The following is a 21,440-nucleotide window of genomic DNA, read 5'->3' as shown; positions in this document are numbered from 1 at the left end:
GGCATGAGATCATGTAGCACTGACTGGGGCTTTAAATGTGAACTAGAAAGGAAGATTCCCAGCTTCTCTAGGTCCAAATGAGGCATCACTCTGTTGTCTTAAGCTGCAAAGTCTGCTCTAGGGTTCAATATTAAAATTCTTCAGCTAACCGATCAACTTCTTCCTGCTCCCTGTGAGCTTAAAATTTGAGAAGTGAAACTTAACATTTCACCTCTACAGGGGGGAAGTGAGGGAACAGTCCTCTTTTTGTCTGGTTAGTCTGAGGGTGCTCTGGATGGTATTTTGAGACTCGCCATCATGAAGATTTTTATGACTCCACTCGTTGCATTGGTTTTGTTATGCCCCAGCTGCAGCAGCAAATGGACCACACACACTGCTTGCAAGGATGACAAACTGGAATTGCTCTACCAGAGTTGCGGTGAGGTCTTTAAAATCATCCATTTGTGTTTATGGTAAAATTAAGGCTGCCAATAAAAGGAAGTAAATTCTAGAAAGGAGTGAGTCCTATCACCAAACCCTTTTTTCCTACTGTCTAAAAAGGTCTTGTTTCTTTGAGAGGAAAGAAAAGGATAGGAGGAAAGGAAAGACAAATGAGAAAGGAGGAGAGGGACAATGAAAAGGAATAGTAGAGAAGAGAGGAAAAGGTGGAGAGAGAGTAAAGGAAGAAAAGAAAGGAGAAGATGAGGAAAAGAAGAATAGAAAGGGAAGATAGAGAGAGAGAGTGGAAGAGGAAAGAGAGAGAGGAGAGAAATCCTTTTATCCAAGAATTCTCAAAGAAGTAAAATTCATTTAACAAAATATATGTTTATTATATTAAAATATGGAAAGGCACTCATAACCTAATTCAAAGACAATTTAACAACAGAAGATTGTATAACTGTGGTGTTTTTCGAGTTTATTAGATTTGTAGTTTTTTGTGTAAAAATATCATTTCTTCCTCCACATTAATAATCATTCCGAAAAGAGTAAAAGAGTATACAGATTCCTTCCCTCTTAACTAACAATTCTGGAGCTTAATGTAGGACAAGATCTCAGTAGATATTGAATCTAATGTTTCCCACACTCTTTGTTGGGCCCTCTAAAAAGGTTGAAGGAAAACCCCTCCAGGTTAGCCTGGGTGGAAGGGAGTTGGAGGGCTTTTTCATTAAGACAGTGAAATTTGGTTCCACCTAAGATGACATACAAAGCAGGATGGGCAGATTTTCTTGGTTGCTTTTGAACTCCTGGTGGAATTAGATCAACAAAATGAAATTTTAACGATTCTACTATCTAAAAGATCAGGGAGTTGAATTATTTGCAGCATACCCAGGACATGATTTAAACAGTCTTTTTTTTTTTTATCCTACCCCAAAAGGAGAGGAACATGAGGTTGACACAAAAGAAATTACAAATATTTGAATGCCAAAATATTGCCTTCTTTGCTGCTTGACTTCACTGTGACGTTTATCACTTTTTATATCTTTTTAGTAGGGTAGATGGGATGCACCCCTAAGTATCCCTTTCTTTTTATGTACATGAAGAGACAACAATGCTGGAAACAAATGAGCAGGCCAGAGATTTTTTTTGTCTAATTCATCTTCATCTCAAAGATTCTTCTAAACTTTCTTATCTGTAAAATAGTACTAATATTAGCACCTACCTCACGGTGTTGTTCTAAAAACCAAATGAGAGAGAGAGAGAGAGAGAGAGAGAGAGAGAGAGAGAGAGAATTATATAAATGTTAGCTATTATCAATATTAGAGTCCCATGGTTATCCTGCCTCCCAGTCTTTGCCTTTTTATTCTCACCTATGCCTTGTCAATGGATTCTAATTGCCTTGAGGTATTAGGAGAAAGTGGAGAAAGCAGTCTCAGCCTTATTCTTCTCAACAAGCAGACAACCATCCATCCATTTTGGTCAACAGCAAGTTACAGTTGGAAAACCTCCTCTTGTGAGCCAGGATATTGGCCAGAATAAGAGAGCTTAGAGAAAGAAATTCCTTTAGAAGGATGATTTTGTGAAACAAGAGGTTTCGCCCAAACTAGTAGTTCTGATTTGGGCAAACTTGGTCTTGAGTAGATTCTAAATCCCTAATTGACTGTGAAACAACTAGGGAAAAATTCAGTAAAGGAATTAGGTTTGTTTCCCAGCTTTACTATATGATGCTGGGCTGATTCTTGAGTACTGTATCTAGATTTTCCCATTTTTCCAGCATTGGAAGCAGTGAAATAGTCTGGTCTCAGAACCAGGAAAGTCTCTGTTCAAGACCGTCTCTGACTGTGTGACTATGGGCAAGCCAAGAGAGGCAGTTCTCTAAAGCTGATTCATATTGGTAGAGGGAGTTTCCTCCCTGAGGTATATACTACTGAAGTTCACCAAAGACAAGGCAACAAGAATTCATTAAGTGCTTACTATGTGTTGGGTACTGTGCTAACAATGAAAGCAGTCCCTGCCTTCAAGGAGCTTATAGTTTAATGCCAGAACAGAACACTAAAAAAGGGCCAAAGGGAAGGAAGATGAAAATATGTACCTGAAAATATGGTAGCAGTCTAAAGAGGCAAAAGCATTTCAAGGAAGGGAATAAATGTGGCTAGTCTGGGCCCGTTCAAAAAATGGAAATACTCAAAACACATGGCAAGCATTGTTGTTTGCCCTTCATTCTGGAACAGAATCAAGGGTACCAGTGGGAGAAGGGGGTTGGCATTGGTGAATGGATGTTCCAGGGTGAAAAGTACCTGGCACCAAGGGAAGACCTTAAATCTTTTTCAAGGGGAAAAAAAAAGATTTATAACATACTTCTTCAATCTTGTATTTGTCAAACAAAAATTTAAATCTAAGAATAATGATTAAATTTATGGTAATTAAATTTTATTATATTAGCTTCTAGGAGCAGTGTGGTGTAGTGAATAAGAATTGACCTCAGAGAGGGGAAGATCTGGGTTCAAGTCTCATCTGTAACACATTCTGAAAAAGTTGTTTAAACTTAGTATCCAACAGATTCTATGATGTTCACAACATTTTCTACTGCCACCTGAATCAAGTTAAAAAGTAATTGGGAAATGTTTAACAAAATAAATAACAATATAATAAAACACAGATAATGCTACAATTTAAAATTAAGTCAATATGGAGCCAGCAAAGATCTTTATGTATGGATTGGTAGTCCCTGTTTTTATTGGAGTTTGACACCATCCCTCTAAGCAATGCTCTAAGACTGTAAATCACAAAGAATATAATAATAGAAAAATTTCCTCCTTAATACCGATCCCTACTCTAATGAAATCACAGGCCAGTTTCTAAATCCTAATAGATTTCCAGAGTCCTCTTCAACTATTCTCAGTAAACTATCTCAAGATATTTGGATTAAAATGGTAACAGAAAGGTTTTATTTACCATTACTTAGCAAGAAATAATGAGTATAAAATACTAGGTTTAAGAACTATAACACCACTTCTAAAAGGACCGAGAGCTTTGTGTTTGGGTTTCTCAAAGGGATAATATAATATGCTTTGGTGCTTTGGAACCCAAGTGAATAGACCCAAGAGAATTGATTGTTAAATGTTTAGTATAAGCATTTACATCTCAGAAATCAGTAAATGCTATACAAATCAGTGCTTGATTTATTGTTTTATTCATTGTCTAGGTTTATGAAAATGATGGAAAATATTAATAATACAGATATAACTTAAAATATATCAGGCAAACTTTTTTTTGAGAGCCAGTTGTTAAACATTTACCTATATACCCCAGAGTAATAGAATTATAAGATCACAGTTTTAAAACTAGAAAATACTTCAGAGGCAATCTAGTCCATTCTCCTCATTTTACAAATGAAATAGAAGCCAAATGGTGCTAAGTGATTTGCCCCAAATCACACAGATTGTGACATATTTTGAACTCAGATTATCTGACTCCTAAGCCAGTACAGGATGTTTTACTACAAATACCCAGATTTCCACATAAATTCCCAATTCCATATTCCATCTTAGCTCTACCACAAACTTATTGCATGACCTCAAGCAAGAGATTTCATTTCTCTCAACCTGTTTCTTCATTCTAAAAAGATTCATTTTTAAGTTTGTTGCTAATTTATAATAAATGCTCTAGTAGTTAATGTTGATATACTATAAAGATCCAGCATGGGAAATGGGGCAATGATGGAAATGCCAGAGACAAGAATGTGAGGAATAACAAGATAAAAGAGACAGAGGATTCCAAATAGATTTGATTTAGACCATAAGATTGTATTGATCTAAAAATCTTAGGGAAGAAAGGAACAATCATACTTTGTTTACATATTGCTTTGTAGTTACAAAGTACACTCACAATTATAATGTCATGTCATCTGCCTAATCACTCTGGGAGAATGGAATTGCAAGCATCATTTTCTCTATTTTATAAATAAGGAAACCAAGGAGGTTGTAGAGCAATAAATAGCAGACAGACCCAGGATTTGAATGCAAGTCTTCTGACTCCAAATTCAGTCTTTTCCCCCATTTTACCATGTTGCCTCCCTCACAAAAGGTAGAATTTTCTGAGGGGGAAAAAACACTGGAAAAGCTTGTTGTGAAAAAAGATGGAAATAATTATCAATGTTTGATGTACTTGGGAAGTAGATGGAGAGAAAGGTAAGATTAAATGATGACTATGGATATTAATAAGGCCAATTGGTCATTAGAAATATAGTATGGGGCTTGAAGGCAAAGAATATGCCATGAGTATGCAATAATGTTAAGACAGAAAGAGTTTAATAAACATGCTGATCATTTGTATATAGCTAATTAACAAGCAAAGGAAAAAGTTATCAAATGCAGTTTTTTTATCTGTTCAAAATATAAAATGATAACATAGAAAAGGCTTTGTGAAGTTTCAATGGAAACTATGAATACCATTCACTTCTTTTCCCAGGAGATAATAAGAAAAGTAAACATATGGTACTTGTTCAAAGGTGAGGAAGTTCTCCAACCAATGCAATAGAAAAAGGGGTCATGATAACAGTCTTCTGATTCATCAGTTGCTTTTTGGTCTGGTTAAAATATGAATTCGTCTTAATAGCCTAGTCTATAAAAAGGTTTCAGTTCTGCAGGAACCTCCTGTCTATTAGTAGACTGGGTATCCTAAGGAATGTTTACCATAAATACATATTGACACAGGAGTCTAGGATTCAAATGAGTCTAGGATTTCTGCAGTTGAGGAATTCCCTCCAACAATGCAGACCCTAATCATTCATGCCTGCCTGTTTCATGCAGCTCTTGTCAATGATCTCTCAAAAATGTGTTAGAGGATTTCTTTAGTTTCTCATATTAGGAGAGTGGCAGTGGAGGACACTAAATAGATATTCTTTTGTCATGTGACCACCTCATCTTCTCTTCCAACCATACAATTCCCTGATGACACCTTTTACTCATGTTCTCATAAATTACATATGTTGGAGCTCATAGTAATAGTCATTGTTACATTTTCAGAGACTATTATATTTGATTTCTCTTTTTAATTTTAGTATTGAAATGATGAGCCTTTGCTTCCCAGCTTGATATCACTGATAAGACTTTGCAATTTCCCTAAAGCAATCCATTCTACTCTCTTTCTTCTTTCAAATCTGGGATTATGGGTCTTCTCCATACACATACTGATGGGCAATTTCTGTAAAGGGCTGAAAATCTGAGTTGATGCACTGAGGTCATACACCTGAGCACTTAAGGCTAATTACCGATTGAACAATGCTCTATTAGCATATGCTTGGAAAATGGCCCTTCCCACTATTCTGTGCTGGTTCAATCTGTTGGTGTATACAGAGAATTGTGGGAAGAATTAGGGGATGGAGTAAGACAAGCCAGAGTCACTTTAGTGGTAGACAAGGAAAAATGAGGTCATGGAGATCCTGCGTCCATCCAATTCACTTCTATCCCTAAAGACCAAGAATAAAGACTAAGGACTTTTGCTTATCCTGACTCTGGCTGATTCCAAGGTATGCAGGGTGCTAACTCGGTCTTCACAAATTTCTATTTGTAAATAGGGGCTTACATCCAAAAGCATTTTGAAATCTAGGCAAGAAACATTCTTCATCCACTTGGTCTTCATTCTGTATGACTGAACAGGTCAAACTCTTTTAAGTGATTTCACATCTCTCTTGGAATATTTTACAATGTTTTTTGGCTAGATGCAATCACCACAATGTCATTTACAAGCAAGAGCATGTGAAGGATGCTACCAGTCAGAGGGAATTGCTCTTCTACCTAAATTCTGTGCTGTATCTCCTCCATCACAATTGCAGATAGTGTCATTGAGTACATAGCTTCTTGTTTATGCTTGACCTGATGTTTGTTATCAGTGTCACTGAACAAAGTTATTTCTTTTGTTATATCTTCCTAGGAATCTTGAATGATTTGCTATATGGAGACATCTTGTAAAGCACATACACACACTTCTCATGTGCACATGCACACACACACACACACACACACATACACACTCCTTTAAAAGTAATGCTGCTTTGTTCTATTGAATCATATGTGTGTGTTTTTTAATTAAGAAGTAATAATGCACAATGGCATCTTATATTCTCATATAGATTACTTGTGTCTGACCTGTGGCAGAGCACTTTGAGCTTGTACTATCCTGATCAGCCACTGTCAGACACACTAACTCAATTGTAACATAGTGATGTCGTTCTGGTCCTCTTTGAAATTGCTGCTCAATCCTTTCCGTAATGTCCAATTCTTTGTGACTCCATTTTTGGTTTTTGGCTTTGGGCTTTTGTTTCTTTGTTGTTGTTTTTTGGTAAAGATATTGGAGTGGCTTGTCGTTGTCTTCTCCAGCTCATTTTGTAAATGAGGAGCTGAGACAAGCAAGGTTAAGTGACTTGCTCAGGATCACAGAACTAGTACATGCCTGAGGTGGCAGGATTTGAACCCAGGAAAATGAATCTTTCTGATACCAGATCCAGCCCTCTATCCACTCTATCCACCTCATTGCCTGTATTCTCTCTTTTTAAAAAATTGTTTTATTTTTAATTTATGGAATAAAATAAGCCTTCCATAATATAGTATATTTATTCTCTACGTATTTCAGTTAATTGTGAAATGGTAAAGACTTGTGCATGGTTCATTGTTGAATAACACTTGTACAAGTCTGCTTCTTCACTAATACCATCATTAAATAAGCACTCAATTCATGTATAAATGAGTCAGAAATAGAATAAGCACATAGGGAGGACATTGGCATTGTCCAATTGTCTTTTGTTCTTATTAAAATCTGACATTTTCCCCCACACTTTTGGTTCTTTCCCCTATTTAACCTATATATCAGTCTCTGGATACCTCAGTAATTATACTATCTCAGATCTTTTCCTCTGATCTATCTGCTTTTCTCCATGTCATTCCTATATCCTCTAAAATTATATTTAGGACTGTGATGCTAAGGTACAACTGTGGTGATTCCAGTATCCTTCATGGAGAAAGTACTTTATTTTTACAGATCTTTTCCATTTTTTCTTCTATTTATAATATTCTTTCTGTTTTCATCCTTCAGTGTCTTTGAGATGACTTTTCCTGGTTGACTATCTTGCTAAGCAAGTTTTCTTTAAACTCATTGTATTCTCTTTTCTGTCTCATGAGATGACAGTACTCCTAATTATTCATAAATTTTCCTTACAAATGGACCTACATTCTAACTCAGTATTGCCTTTGGTCTTTCTGTGTGTTTGTCAGATATTTACTGACTTAAGATGCTTTGTAGGCTATTTAAGTCTCTTTGTGGCAATTAATTTACTTTGCCTAAAATGGTAGATAAAACTATTATAGTTCATATCAATGTATTTCTATTGATTCTTATTTTCTACATTTTTAATTATTTGTTTAAATAGTTCAGCAATATTTCAATTATAATGTTACATACTTTTTCTAATTCTTCTTGTTGTCTTAATAATTCTGAACTTAGCTTTGATGAATTGTTCATGTGATTCTATATAGAAAGCTACACAGGATACTTCCTACTTAAATCATAAGTTTTTTCCTATCCCTAAAAATATAGTCTAGTTCATTCTTTATTGGGCCATTTAATTGTCATTATTTCCAGAATCTACTACTTCTGCTTGTTGTTGTTGTTGTTGTTGTTGTTGTTTTTTCAAAGAAATATTGTAGAGGTCTGAGGCTTCTCTGTAATCTACAAAATCTTTTGCCTCTCACTTTCTATACTTTTGAATTTTATTTTCAAGATGTTCCTCCCCACCCTCACCTATTTTCACCTGTGCACTCGAAGCTCCAAGTGTCAGAATATTTGTTGATTTGGTTTGGAGAACCTTGTCTAAATTCTCATAGAATTACTCCACTTCTTTGTCCTCAGCAACCAATTTTTGTGCATAATCTTAAATTTTTATAAATCTTTTTGAAAATACTATAATTAGCTCTGCAATATCTGATAACCAAATATCCCTTGAAATAATGTTTCTAGTTGCCTCTGGGCATATAGTAAAACCACTCTGCCAATTTCTTTTTTTGCCTCTCCAAAAAGTATGAGCCAATTCTTCTACAAAGCTACAACTTTCTTTGTTTTTATAAAAAAAGGAATTGGTACAATTGATTATGATTCTTTTTTTTCAAACAATACATTCTCTTTTTGGTCATTGGACAAAGATTTAATGTTTAAAAACAGCCAAATTATTGTTTATTGACAATCTAGAAATTGCTTGATTCATGGCAGCCTCATTTTCCTATCTTGCCTCCACTGCAGAAGAAGGAAGGGCTCATAAAATTAAGGTACATTGATTTTTTTTTCTTTGTTTCATGAGTTGCAAATATCAGTAATGTGCCTATCTGTAGTTCACTAGGTTGTTCCTCAGAAAACAGACTTGATCTTTTTCTACAATCATATCTCAAGCCTTTCCAAAATGCTAGATCTCAGAATTTACATTCCACTGCTGTAGTTTTAAACAAACCAACATTACTTCATGTCATGATGAAAAAATTCTTTGTGGAAGAAAGAGTGAACATGTCTTTGTCAAACTTCTTCTCCCAACCTCCTCCCTCCCAACACACACACACACACACACACACACACACACACACACACACACACACAAAACTGGCAATAGGGAGGGAAAAGACATTTGGAGATCTTTCACTAGGGAGTATACCCTGACCAATTTCTTGAGGACTAGAAATTAGGTCACCAATCTAGCCCACAAAAGCCCACTTAACCAATATTATACTTAATGTATAAATACTTATTATAGTACTATGAATATTAAAATTATCCCATCTACAGTAAGAAAGATTGGGCAAAGTTCTGAGTCAATACTTCTTTATTAAAGGATCCATAGTTTCCTCTAATGAAATGGACATCAGATCTTCATGATCAGAGATGCTTCCTCCTTCCAGGACCCTATTTTTATAGGACTAGATGTCCAACTTCTGGAACAGCTATACTAAATATGAAATAATTCCATTGAATAAAATATGAAATAATTCCATTGAATAAACAAAATAATGTCAGCAGGGTCATAATTTGGGTGAAGCAAGGAATATCTTTATATAAGATATTGAGCAGGAGGAAACGGTATAAGCTATCATAATCAGTAATCTAAGTAGTCATAAATTGGTCCAAAGATACAAAAATATTTGGGGGAACTTTCCATGTAGTTGTGATCTCTCCCACATTAGGCTTGGTAACAATGACAAGCAAAACAAGCTACCTTCCTATAGATAAGCAAGTGAATTTAGAAATATTGGTCTTCTTGACCCACATCAGTGATAGGAGAGTCAGAATAGCCTTTTCTATCATGAGGCAAATCAGGATTGTTGAAAATTACAGCAGCAGAACATTAACTCTGAGAGTTTCTACAATCATAGGATAAGAACTGAAAGGAACTGCAGAGATAATTTAGAATTAATTTACAGATGAAAAAACTGATACTTAGAGAGGCTAAATTACTTATCCAAAGTTATATATAGCTAGTTAGTATTAAATCTGGTATTTGGATACAGAGTTTCTGATTTCAAATCTAATATTCTTTCCACTTTGCCATTTTATAAATCAGGGAAATGAGGGATTAAAGGGAGGTAGAACAGGTAACTGATGAACTACTAAACAAACCCATAGTTAAAACATTCAGTTGATAAAGGGAAGGAAGATGCCTGCCTTTTAAACTCCTCCCCAGAATGACAGAAGGTCCAAATTGGAAGGAACTTCAAGTTCCCTCTATTACAAGAATCCTTAAAATTGTTTTGGAGTCATGGACTTTTTCAGCAATTAGGTGAAACTTGTGGATCCTTTTTCAAAATAATTTTTTAATTGCATAAAAGAAAACATTTAGGATTACAAAGGAAACCAATTATTGAAATACAATTATCAAAATATTTTTAAAACAAATTCACTGAATCCAAATTTAGCACCTCTGTCTAGTTCAATCTATACTCTCTACTGTGTCCAGTTTTCCTCTACAGCACACTGGATAAGTGGTCATTTAGTTTTTGCTTAATGACTCCTACCAGAGGAGTGTTACTACTTTTCATATTGGATAGCTCAAATTATGAAGAAGATTTTCCTAACATGCAGGCAAAACTTCTCTGCAATTTCAACTAATTATTCAACATATTCAACAACTAGAATCAAGCAGGACAAATTTAAGCTGTGGCACACAAAAACACTCTGAAAACACCTGAAAATGTTTTCATGTACCCTCAAAGTGATCTCTTTTTCAGGGTGATCACCTCAACTTGAGCCTCATTTGGCATGAACTTAAGAGTTTTTACTATCAACCATCTCCAGTTTACCAGCTACCATCCTAAAATATAATACCCAAAGCTAAACACTATAGTATAGATAAAATCTGACCAGAGAGAGAATCGCTATTATCTTTCTAGCCCTAGATGCCATTCTTCATTTAATGTGGCCTAAGACTAGTTTTTTGGGTTTTCATATCACCCTATTAATTTCTATCAAGCTTATTATAACAAAGTTTTATTTTCAAGAAAAGTATTGTTTTGAGAAAATACCTTGCCCTTCTTGACTTGTAAAGCTTATTTTTTTTAATCCAGGAACAAAATTTAACACTTATTCCTATGAAATTTTATTTTATGAATCAGATTCACATTATAACCTGGCATCCAACATATTCCTAGCTTTGTGTCTTCTGAAAAATGTGATAAGCAGACAATCTATCCCTTCATCCAAATCAATAAAAAATTATAAAACAACAGGTGGCCAAGGAAATCTCAATGGAGAATTCTATTAAAGAGAACCTTCCAAGCCAACATAAACATAGTTTGGCAGAGTCTATGTAGACAGTGGATCCGGATTGAGAAAAGCTGAGTCTTTGGGTGTGACTGTCGATAAACCACAACCCTGTCGGGAAAAAAAATAAGGAAAAATGATTAGTTTCACTTGATCTGTTCCTGGAGAAGATAAATATGCTGATTATTGCCTCATCTCTACAATGGAGACAATAATGCCTGTTGTATTTACCTCCCAGGGTCATTGTCAAGTTCAGATAAGAGTACATACAAATGAAGTGTTTTACAAAAGTGAAAAAAATGATTTATATAGGTAATAGTCATTATGTACAGTAAGATATAAGTTCTTTGAAGGTACATATATTTTATTTGGGGGGGGGGTGAGGTTGCTAATGACGTTTATTTTTATTTTTTCTTTCTTTTTTTTGTTAAAGCTTTCTATTTACAAAACATATGCATGGGCAATTTTTCAACATTGACTCTTGTAAAAACCTTTTGTTTCAAATTTTCTCCTCCCATAATGGACAGAAGAAGCTACACCCAAAGAAAGAACACTGGGAAATGAAAGTAAACTGTTTGCATTTTTGTTTTTCTTCCCAGATTATTTTTACCTTCTGAATCCAATTCTCCCTGTGCAACAATAGAACTGTTTGGTTCTGCACATATATATTGTATCTAGGATATACTGCGACATATTTAACATGTATAAGACTGCTTGCCATCTAAGGGAGGGGGTGGAGGGAGAGAGGGGAAAAATCGGAACAGAAGTGAGTGCAAGGGATAATGTTGTAAAAAATTATCCTGGCATGGGTTCTGTCAATTTTTCTCCTCCTTCCCCTCACCCACTGGTGATGGTAGGTAATTCAATACATGTTAAATATGTTATAATATATGTTAAATTCAATATATGTATACACATTTATATAGTTACCTTGCTGCACAAGAAAAATCGGATCAAGAAAGAAAACAAAATGCAAGCAAACAGCAACAAAAAGATTGAAAATTCTATGTTGTGGTTCATACTCAGTTCCTACATTTCTCTCTCTGGGTATAGATAGCTCTTTTCATCACAAGATTATTGGAACTGATCTGAATCATCTCATTGTTGGAAAGAGCCACATACATCATAATTGATCATCATGTAAAGTTGTTGTTACTGTGTACAATGATCTCCTGGTTCTGTTCATTTCACTTAACATAAGTTCATGTAAGTCTCCCCAGGCCTCTCTAAAATCATCCTGCTGATCATTTCTTATCGAACAATAATATTCCATAACATTCATATACCATAACGTATTCAGCCATTCTCCAACTGATGGGCATCTACTCAGTTTCTAGTTTCTTGCCACAACAAAAAGGGCTGCCACAAACATTTTTGCACATGTGGGTCCCCTTTCCTCCTTTAAGATCTCTCAGGAATATAAACCCAGTTAAAAACACTGCTGAATCAAAGGGTATGCTCGGTTTGATAACTTTTTGAGCATAGTTCCAAATTGCTCTCCACAATGCCTGGATCTGTTCACAATTCCACAAATAATGTGTTCATATCCCAGTTTTCCCACATCCCCTCCAACATTCCTCATTATCTTTTCTTGTCATCTTAGCCAATCTGATAGGTGTGTAGTGGTATCTCAGAATTATTTTAATTTGTATTTCTCTGATCAAAGTGATATAGAGCATATTTTCATATGACTAGAAATGGTTTTAATTTTTCATCTGAAAATTGTCTGTTTGTATCCTTTGACCATTTATCAATTAGAGAATGGCTTGAATTCTTATAAATTTGAGTCAACTATCTATATTTCAGAAAAGAGGCCTTTATCAGAACCCTTAAATGTAAAAATGTTTTCCCAATTAATTGCTTACCTTCTAATCTTGTCTGCATTAATGTTGTTGGAACAAAAACTTTTCAACTTAATATAATCAAAATTATCTATTTGGTATTCAATAATGAGTTCCAGTTCTTCTTTGGTCACAAATTCCTTCTTTCTCCACAGACCTGACAGGTAAATTATCCTATGTTTTTCTAATTTGCTTATAATATCACTCTTTATGCCTAAATCATGGACCCATTTCAACCTTATCTTGGTATATGGTGTTATGTGTGGTCAGTGGAAGGCAGAGATATTTTGGCATTTTATCTTGATATTCCCATCACCCCGCACAATACCATATAATTTATTTGGGGCAGAGGAAGAGTTAGGATCTGATTTGAAGTGAGGATTTCATCAGTGTGGGGAACTATCAGTCTGAAAATCTCTTCCAGTGCTACAGATAAACAATTAAATACAATAGTTTTAGAGAGACTATTGTCTAATAGTCCCCAAGAAATGATTTTCCCATGGTTATGTAGTAGGTAAGTAAGAGGCAGGACTTTTCTATATTTCTTCTGAAATCAGGCCTCTATCCACTATGCTACAATGTCCTTTGCCTCACACATAAAAGGTGTTTAATATACATATTTTGTACAAAGTAACTGAATCTGAATATTAGAAAACTTTTGTTAGCTTCGTTCAACTACTTTTGAATCTCTCTTATTGCATTACTATCTAATGTAGAAGTTCTACAATTTTTTATAAGTAGTAGAACTCTTCAGTTTATATTTTCTTTTGTACCGTTCTCAATTCTATTCCTAATCTTTCCTCTAGCTCTCTTATTTGATTTTCAAAATCCCTTTTGAGATCTTCTATGGCCTGAGCTCAATTCTTATTTTTATTGTAGGCTTTGGATTTAGTAGTTTGACTTTATCATCTTTTGAGTGTGTGTTTTGATCTTCCTTGTCATTATAATAATTTTCTATGGTCAGAAATGTTGTTTGTTGTCTGCTTATTTTCCTAATCTATTACTTGACTTTTAACTTTTTGTTAAAATAAGGATCTGTTTTCAGGTTGAAGGGTTCACTATCCCAAGCTTCAGGGATTTTGTGCAACTATTTTCAGAGATCTTTCTAGGGACCTGACCACAAGCCCTCTTTTCTGCCCTAGAACTATTAGGAGTGTCCCCACCCCACTGTAGCTGTAAGATCTAGTGTTCTAAAACAACAAAGTCCTGTTTTGATGCTGGAGTCAGGGCCAGGGCCGCGGCTGTGCTGGCACAACTTGAACTACCATTACATGCTGGATTCCCACCCTGGTTCCACAAATCTTTTCTGCTAAGCCTTGAAGTTGCCTTCTGCTGGAAAATGTTCTATTCTTTTTGGGGTGTTCTGATACTCAAATCTCTTTAGAGTCATTATTTAAAGGAATTTGGAGTCGTTTGGAGGCAAGGTTGGGCAAGTTTCTGCCTTTACCATGTTGACTGTGCCCCCGCAGTCCTTTCAGTTTAAACAAACATTTTGCAGAACACTTGTAGTAAAATCCTATAAAATTATTATTTTTGATGAAAATTAACAAAAGACATAAATTTCACTTAAACAAACAAAAAAAAACCAAACTTGGAGTATTTTAAGATTCCCTTATAGTGTTTGAGACATACTAGTCTAGACTATTTTGTTGACAAGAAAAACAAAAATGGGCAAGAGATTCACCAGCCTCAGCCTCTCCTAGTAGCAGGGGTTACTGACATGTACCAACACACCTGGCTATGAAATTTTCTTTATCTTTGGGGGAACTCCCCCTCCCATCCCAAATCATCTTTCTCATTTTGCCCTTTTTTTACTCCTCCCACTCCAGGAAAGGAGAATGTTTAATTTAACTCAAGTGTCGATCCAGAAACAACACAGAATCCTACCCACTTCATTATTGAATTCAAATCTACCTCCGTGATGTTCTCTGCCAATAATTACCACAAAATTAATGGCCTAATAAATTAGTACCTTGCAGAGTTTTTTTTCTTATGTAAAGGCATTTCTATGTAAATTATTCAATCTCTCAGGAACCACCTATACTTCAATAGAAATTCCCAAATGGTAAGGTCTGTCAGGAAGAAAAAGAATGAGTGTTTTTGTTGGTACTTTATCATTGGATTTTTCCCCTTCTCTTTTCCTTTTTTTTTTTTTTCTTTCTATCTCCCTATGCTAATCTTTGGGCCAGAATCTGTCTTGAATTGTCCAAAAAACATTTTGGAGAATGAAATAGCTCTCTGTAACCAGCATCAACTCATCAGGAAATCATCAAATTTCTAAAAAAGAACAACCAATGTCTGACCTGGCTCCACTATCATTTGTAGGAGAGCATAACATCCTTCTTTATGTCTGGTGAATGACATAGAGAGACAAAAGGCTTAATGCTGTACAGAACAGGGATAAAACTTAGACCCACATAGCATCTCTCTCATCTCTCCTCTTCATTTATATACCTACCATCCTAGACCAGGCTTTCATCATGTCTTGCCCAGATGGTTAGCAAAAAAATGCCTCAATTTGGTTCTTCTTTCTTCTAGTCTCTCCTCTCTCCAAGCTATCCCTCACTTAGTTGCCAAAATAAACTTTCTAAGGGAATGAACAAGATACTTAACCTCTTCAAGTTTAATGGGGGTAGAATGCCTTCAATATCTACTTGACCAAGTGGCCACGGGACTAAGGTAATGTAAGTATGTGTATGTATATATAATAGATGCAAATAGTTTTGAAAAATGTGAAGTGCTATAAAAATGTGAGTTGTTTTAAACATAAGTCCTAGACTGAATGCTAAGAATCCTTGTGTGACTTGGTCAGACTACTTAATCCTTTTTAGCTATAGGTCCCTTATCTTTAAGATGAGAAACTGAAGTAGACCAGGAATTCTCAAACTTTTTGGTCCCCTTTATACTCATAAAAATTTTTGAAGACCTCTTCCCCTCAAAGAATTTTGTTTTTGTGAATTATATCTGTCAATATTCACCATCTTAGAAATTATAATGTCTTATTAGTATTACATATATAGTTTTACCTAGTGAATTTCCTGAAAGAGTCTCAGGGACCTCTAGGGATCCCTGGACCATACTTTGAAAGCCCCTGAACTAATTCTGAAATTCTATGAATCTATGATTATCTGTACAAGTGAAATCCCATTGCTGCTATTTTTCAAGGAGTGGAGAAAATGTTCTGTTCATTATAAAAAATAACCTTTACCAATATATGGGGCTATTTGGGCACTATGTATGCCTATGTTTTTAGATCATTTAATTCGAGGTAACAAGTATTTAATGTTTATTATGTACCAGACACTGTACTGACTGGAGATACAAAGACAAGAAAATCGAAATTGTTTCTTGACTTCAAGGAGTTTACATTCTCCTGGGATAATGAGGGGAAAGAGGTGAGGGTGGGAAAGTAACAAACAAACTTGAGATCATAAATACTATAGCCATAGCTGACTTTGCGCTTTCAAATGCAACAGATGTAAAAGGCAATTTAATATATTCTTGTACATTCAAACCAAACTTATACACTTGAGTTTGGAAGAAAATATGGCACATAATCCCAGAAATATTAGATGGGAACAGAGAATAAGAAGACTTGGTCCTCTTGACTTGATCCTCTCTGTGCTATTATTATAAAATAGTAAAGATTTTGAAAATTCTAAAAGGTTTGAACCTAAACAAAGCAGTAGAAAGCACATATCTTTTGTCATTTAGTTTAAAAAAAATTGTGTTTTCCTTTCTTTTTTCATCCAGAGGGACCCATTGCCTTGTCTCTCAATAACTCAGTGTTCTTTCTTTCCTTTAGCATGCACTTAAGACTATTCATGATCTTTTCAAAAATGCAAAAGAGAAAAAATGCCCTGCATAAAGTGGTCTTTTGTTGTAAGACAGAGTAGGAAAATGAGCAAGGAAAGCATGTTATATAGACAGTTTCTTTGCAAAAACAGATCTTCTATGCATAGAGAGCCTTCTCAATGAAATCCTTGTTGAAAGCTGAAATCAAGTGGTAACTGAAGGGTAGGGAGGACAGTATACTACATAGGGAAATAGTGATCACCAGTTCTGTTACTCAGGACTGGCCACCTCCGCCAACACCATGGATTCTGTGAGTGATCAACAATAAATTTTTGTCTTTCCTTAAAGTTGTTGGCCTACAGAGGACAATGCATACCTTCGAAATTTACTTTAGTACCTGGCAGGAATCCTTCTATACTACCTAACACAAACCTACTTTTCTTTCAGTGGAGGCTACTAGTTACATGATTTTCTACATCTCCATGGTTTTTGACCCAATGGTCATTTTTCAAAGGCAGAGCATATTTTAACCACAGATGATACACAGACTAAATCAGGTCAAGTAGTCCAGAACAATCCATCAAGATAGTAAAGTATGGGAATCAAGACAGGTTCCCAAAATGCAAAGTAGTGTTGCCAACTGTCTCCTTCGACCCAAAATAGAGTGTGAGTCACAAATGACAAAGCAACATAGCACACTGAATGAGTTATTATGATTAAACATTTATAGCAACATTTTTTTAAAAGACAAGGAGGAAGGGAGGGGAAATGTCTTTCCCTATAACCTACTAATTCTGAAGTAAATGGAGCAAGAAAACCCAAGCCAAGAAGCCCTGTAATAATAATTTCAAACATTGTGTGCAGAAAAAGCAATTTTCCTCTTAGTCCATGTTCCAAATCCACAATGATATAAATACTAAACAACTGAGAAAAGTGCCACAAATACTTAGGGAGGCAACAATGCAATTCCACAATGATATAATTATGTGTTTGGAGCTAAATGACCCTCTCAAAGACAGCCAGACTGTCTTTCTTCTGTATAGAACTCAAAGAAGAGAACTGAGCAAAGAAAGCCATTTTATAGCTATTAAAATCTCAACATTTGTCTACATTTCAAAAAGAGGGCAAATTGAGAATAGACTAAGAAGCCACTTTATATCTACTCAAACTGCCAAGCCACTGGGATTTCTCCCAGTTTTCCTCTGATTGTACAAAGTATAATTTTACAATCCTTATTCATAGCAATTTCCAATAGACTGTTAATTCTCAGGAAGGCCTTTTAAACAGGGTCATTAAGGGGCTTAGTTAACAAGGAGCTGGGAAGGGAGGTGAGTAGGACACTGAAGGAAGCTTCTCCATACTAGTTATAGAAATTTCGTCTCCAATATTATTCCCATCTCCTTTTACATCCTGAAGAGAAGTCACGAAGCTCTCATTTGTTCATGTTTATTCATTTCTCCGACCAGGCAGTGGAAAGAGATTCTACTGAGGATTTGGGGGTGGTGGAGGGCCGCCTTCCAGCCCAGCAGCTATTTTTGCAAAAACTTTAGAACAGGCGAGACATCCCCCATTCCCCTCCCACCCTCAAGGCAGCCACAAGTCTGCTCCTCACACCCAAGTTAAGCAAATAGTGGGTGAGAGAGTTCAGACTGGGAGGCTAGATTCACCAGACCCCTCAGGGGAGGTAGAAGAACAGAAATAGCTCCTTCCCTCGGTGCCTAAGAAAGCCCAGATGAGAAGAAAACCCTTTTCCCCCCGGAAGGTAGCTATGTCTTACTGGAGGAACCCACATGGTCCTGGGCTATAAAGAAGCAAAAGCATCTGGTAGAGCCTTCACCAGCTGATATTAAATGAAGGATCTGGAAGCCAGAGGATTGGGGGGGGGGGGCGGGGGTTGAGAGAAAAGGCTGGCAAAAACAGAGGGAATCACATGTTTTTCATTTAGAATCACAGAGAAGTGGGCCAACATATGCTCCAGTAAGAGAATGGGTACCTTCTTGGAATGGAGGCCAGTCTTAAAACCTTTGTTCTCTTTCAGGGATATCTTTAAATGATGATCTCATTGTAGGTTATATCTAGGCTTCTAGAAAAAGGTAGAAATAGAGGATAGCTCTTTGATTGTGTACTCCACCTTCATCACACCACATATAATAATAATCATAATCGTAGCTAACATTTATATAGTGCTTACTATGTGCCAGGCACTGTGCTAAGAAATTTTAAATCATTATTTCATTTGATCCTCACAACAATCTTTGGAGGTAGATACCATGAGGAAATTGACACAGTGTTAAATGCCTTGCCTAGTATCTCACAGATAGTTAAGTGAATAAAGCCAGATTTTTATTCAAGATATTGGAGAGAGAGAGAGAGAGACAGAGAGACAGAGAGAGAGAGACAGAGAGAGAGAGAGACAGAGAGATAGAGACAGAGAGACAGAGAGAGAGACAGAGAGAGAGAAGAGAGAGAGAGAGAGACAGAGAGACAGAGAGACAGAGAGAGACAGAGACAGAGAGAGACAGAGAGACAGAGACAGAGACAAAGAGAGACAGACAGAGAGAGAGAGGGAGAGACAGAGAGAGAGAGAGAGACAGAGATAGACAGACGGAAAGAGAGAGACAGAGAGACAGAGATAGACAGAGACAGAGACAGACAGAGAGACTGAGAGACAGACAGAGAGAGAGAGAGAGAAGCAATTGTACATATACACACATACACAGATCTGGAATCCATAGTTGGAACATATCAATAAACTGAAGAATATAGATACATACATACATTTTTAGATAGATATACAGTTCTGGACTCCATAGTTCAAAAAGACATCAATAAATTGGAGAATACACACACACACACGCGCGCGCGCGCGCATACATGCTTGTACACATACACAGAGTTCTGGACTCCACAGTTTAGAAACACATCAAAAAACTGGAGAACGTCCAGCCGATCAACCAATCAATTGATAAGCTTTTATTAAGTGATTACTTATGTGCCAAGCACTGTGTTAAACTATGCAGAGAAGGGCAATGAGTATGATGAAGGGTCTCAAGTTCATGCTATATAAAAGCTGTTGAAGGAAGTGTGCATTTTTTAGCCAGGAGATAAGAAGATGTAGGCAGCCTATTAGAGCTGTCAAAATATTTAAAGGATTGTCATGAGGAAGAGAGATGTTAGTTGTTCTAGGAGCAATGAAAGATTTCAAAAAGGCAAAGGTAAATCTTAAAATCGGGGAATACTTTCTAATAATTGGAGCCATCCAGAAGTAGGATGGGCTACCTTGAGGAACAGGGGATCTTACGTTCCCCCTTCCCCCCAACCCTGGCGATATGACAGAGGTCTTCAAGCCAACATTCACCCAAGATGGGACAACCATTTCTCAAATATGTTGTCAAGGGAAGTCTTGTGCAGGCCTCTGAGGACACTTTCAGTTTAGAAATTGGTGGCTTTGTCATTCTATGTCTGGGGAAAAGGGGTGATATGTTTAAATGGTAGGTGGTCAATTCCATAGGGAGCTAAAGAAGTTTATGTTGAGTCATTGCAATGTATAAATGAAAGGCTGTCATTGTTTTGTAGTGGCTGTGTATTTAAAGAAGGTATCATTGAGCTCCTCTTAAAACCTAGGTGATATCTTCCTCTCTCCTCATTTGAAAGAAAATGCTGAAGATTTGGGGGATGTGCAGAAAAGTGGGCCCGGAAACCCCCTTAGCCCTTTCCAACATAATTTATTCTTAGATCTGGGCTGATTCAGCTATCTCAATCACTGAGCTTCCTTATTTGAAAGGGGTACATACATAACTGCAGTCTTTTGGTAGAACAATAACAGCTAACATTTACATAGTCCTTACTCCGCATCCGGCATTGTAGCGAGTGCTTTACAATTATTATCTCATTAGAGCCTCATCACAACACTAGATGGAAGGTATGAAAATTCCCATTTTACAGATTAGGAAAATGAGGCAGAGGTTGCAGACTTGTCCAGAGTTAAAAATATAAGCGTCTGAGGCTTGAAGACCACTCTGATGCCTATCTATAAACCTCAGTCTGGGGCATCCCATGAAGGAATCACCGTAACTCCTTAGCGCCTTAATTGTCAGAGTGTTCTCCAAGGTTACCTGTTAAAGGCACACGCTGGAGGACGCGTTAGAGAGAAGCTCATGGAGATGGACCCCAGCTAGTCGCCAATGTGCAAAGAAGTCACTGCAGGATCTCTGGCTGATGGTTGAGACACGACCCAGTTTCCTTCTTACTTTTGGTAAACCTGCATCCCCCAAACACCTTCCTGAAGTCACTCTTTAAAGCAAATTCACCAGAGACCAGGAACAAGCTCTTGAAAGGACTCTCGGCTACAGCCGCTGCCAGTCAGACATGCTCGGAATCCCTAATGCCCTCCTACCCCGCGAGCAGAAGAGGGCCAGCAGTAATTGGCAGATTTCCCCTGCCCTCGCAGCCCACCCTTCTCCTTCCCAAAGGGACGAAAATAACACACTGCTCCAAATACTGGCCAACTCTCTCTTGGCTAGTCAGGAACAAAGGTCTTTAGTCTTGTCAATTATGGAACACAAAGGGCCCACACACTGGAGAAGGGGGAAA

At 36.6% G+C, this 21,440-nt stretch overlaps 1 protein-coding gene across 1 annotated transcript in view; it reads left to right on the top strand.

Moving 5' to 3' along the window:
• The first annotated feature begins 209 nt into the window (after positions 1-209).
• LY86 (lymphocyte antigen 86) overlaps positions 210-21,440 on the top strand; it is a 132,341-nt gene continuing 111,110 nt past the window's right edge. The window contains exon 1 of the mRNA XM_012541668.3: positions 210-418. Coding sequence (XP_012397122.1) covers positions 298-418 — 121 coding nt within the window. The 5' untranslated portion in view covers positions 210-297. The remainder of the gene's footprint in view (positions 419-21,440) is intronic.

The sequence above is a fragment of the Sarcophilus harrisii genome, chromosome 1 (genome assembly GCF_902635505.1).
Source record: "Sarcophilus harrisii chromosome 1, mSarHar1.11, whole genome shotgun sequence".
In the NCBI taxonomy this organism is placed as follows: domain Eukaryota; kingdom Metazoa; phylum Chordata; class Mammalia; order Dasyuromorphia; family Dasyuridae; genus Sarcophilus; species Sarcophilus harrisii.
The sequence above is the reverse complement of the archived record's forward strand: the minus strand, read 5'-3'. Positions and strand labels throughout refer to the sequence as shown.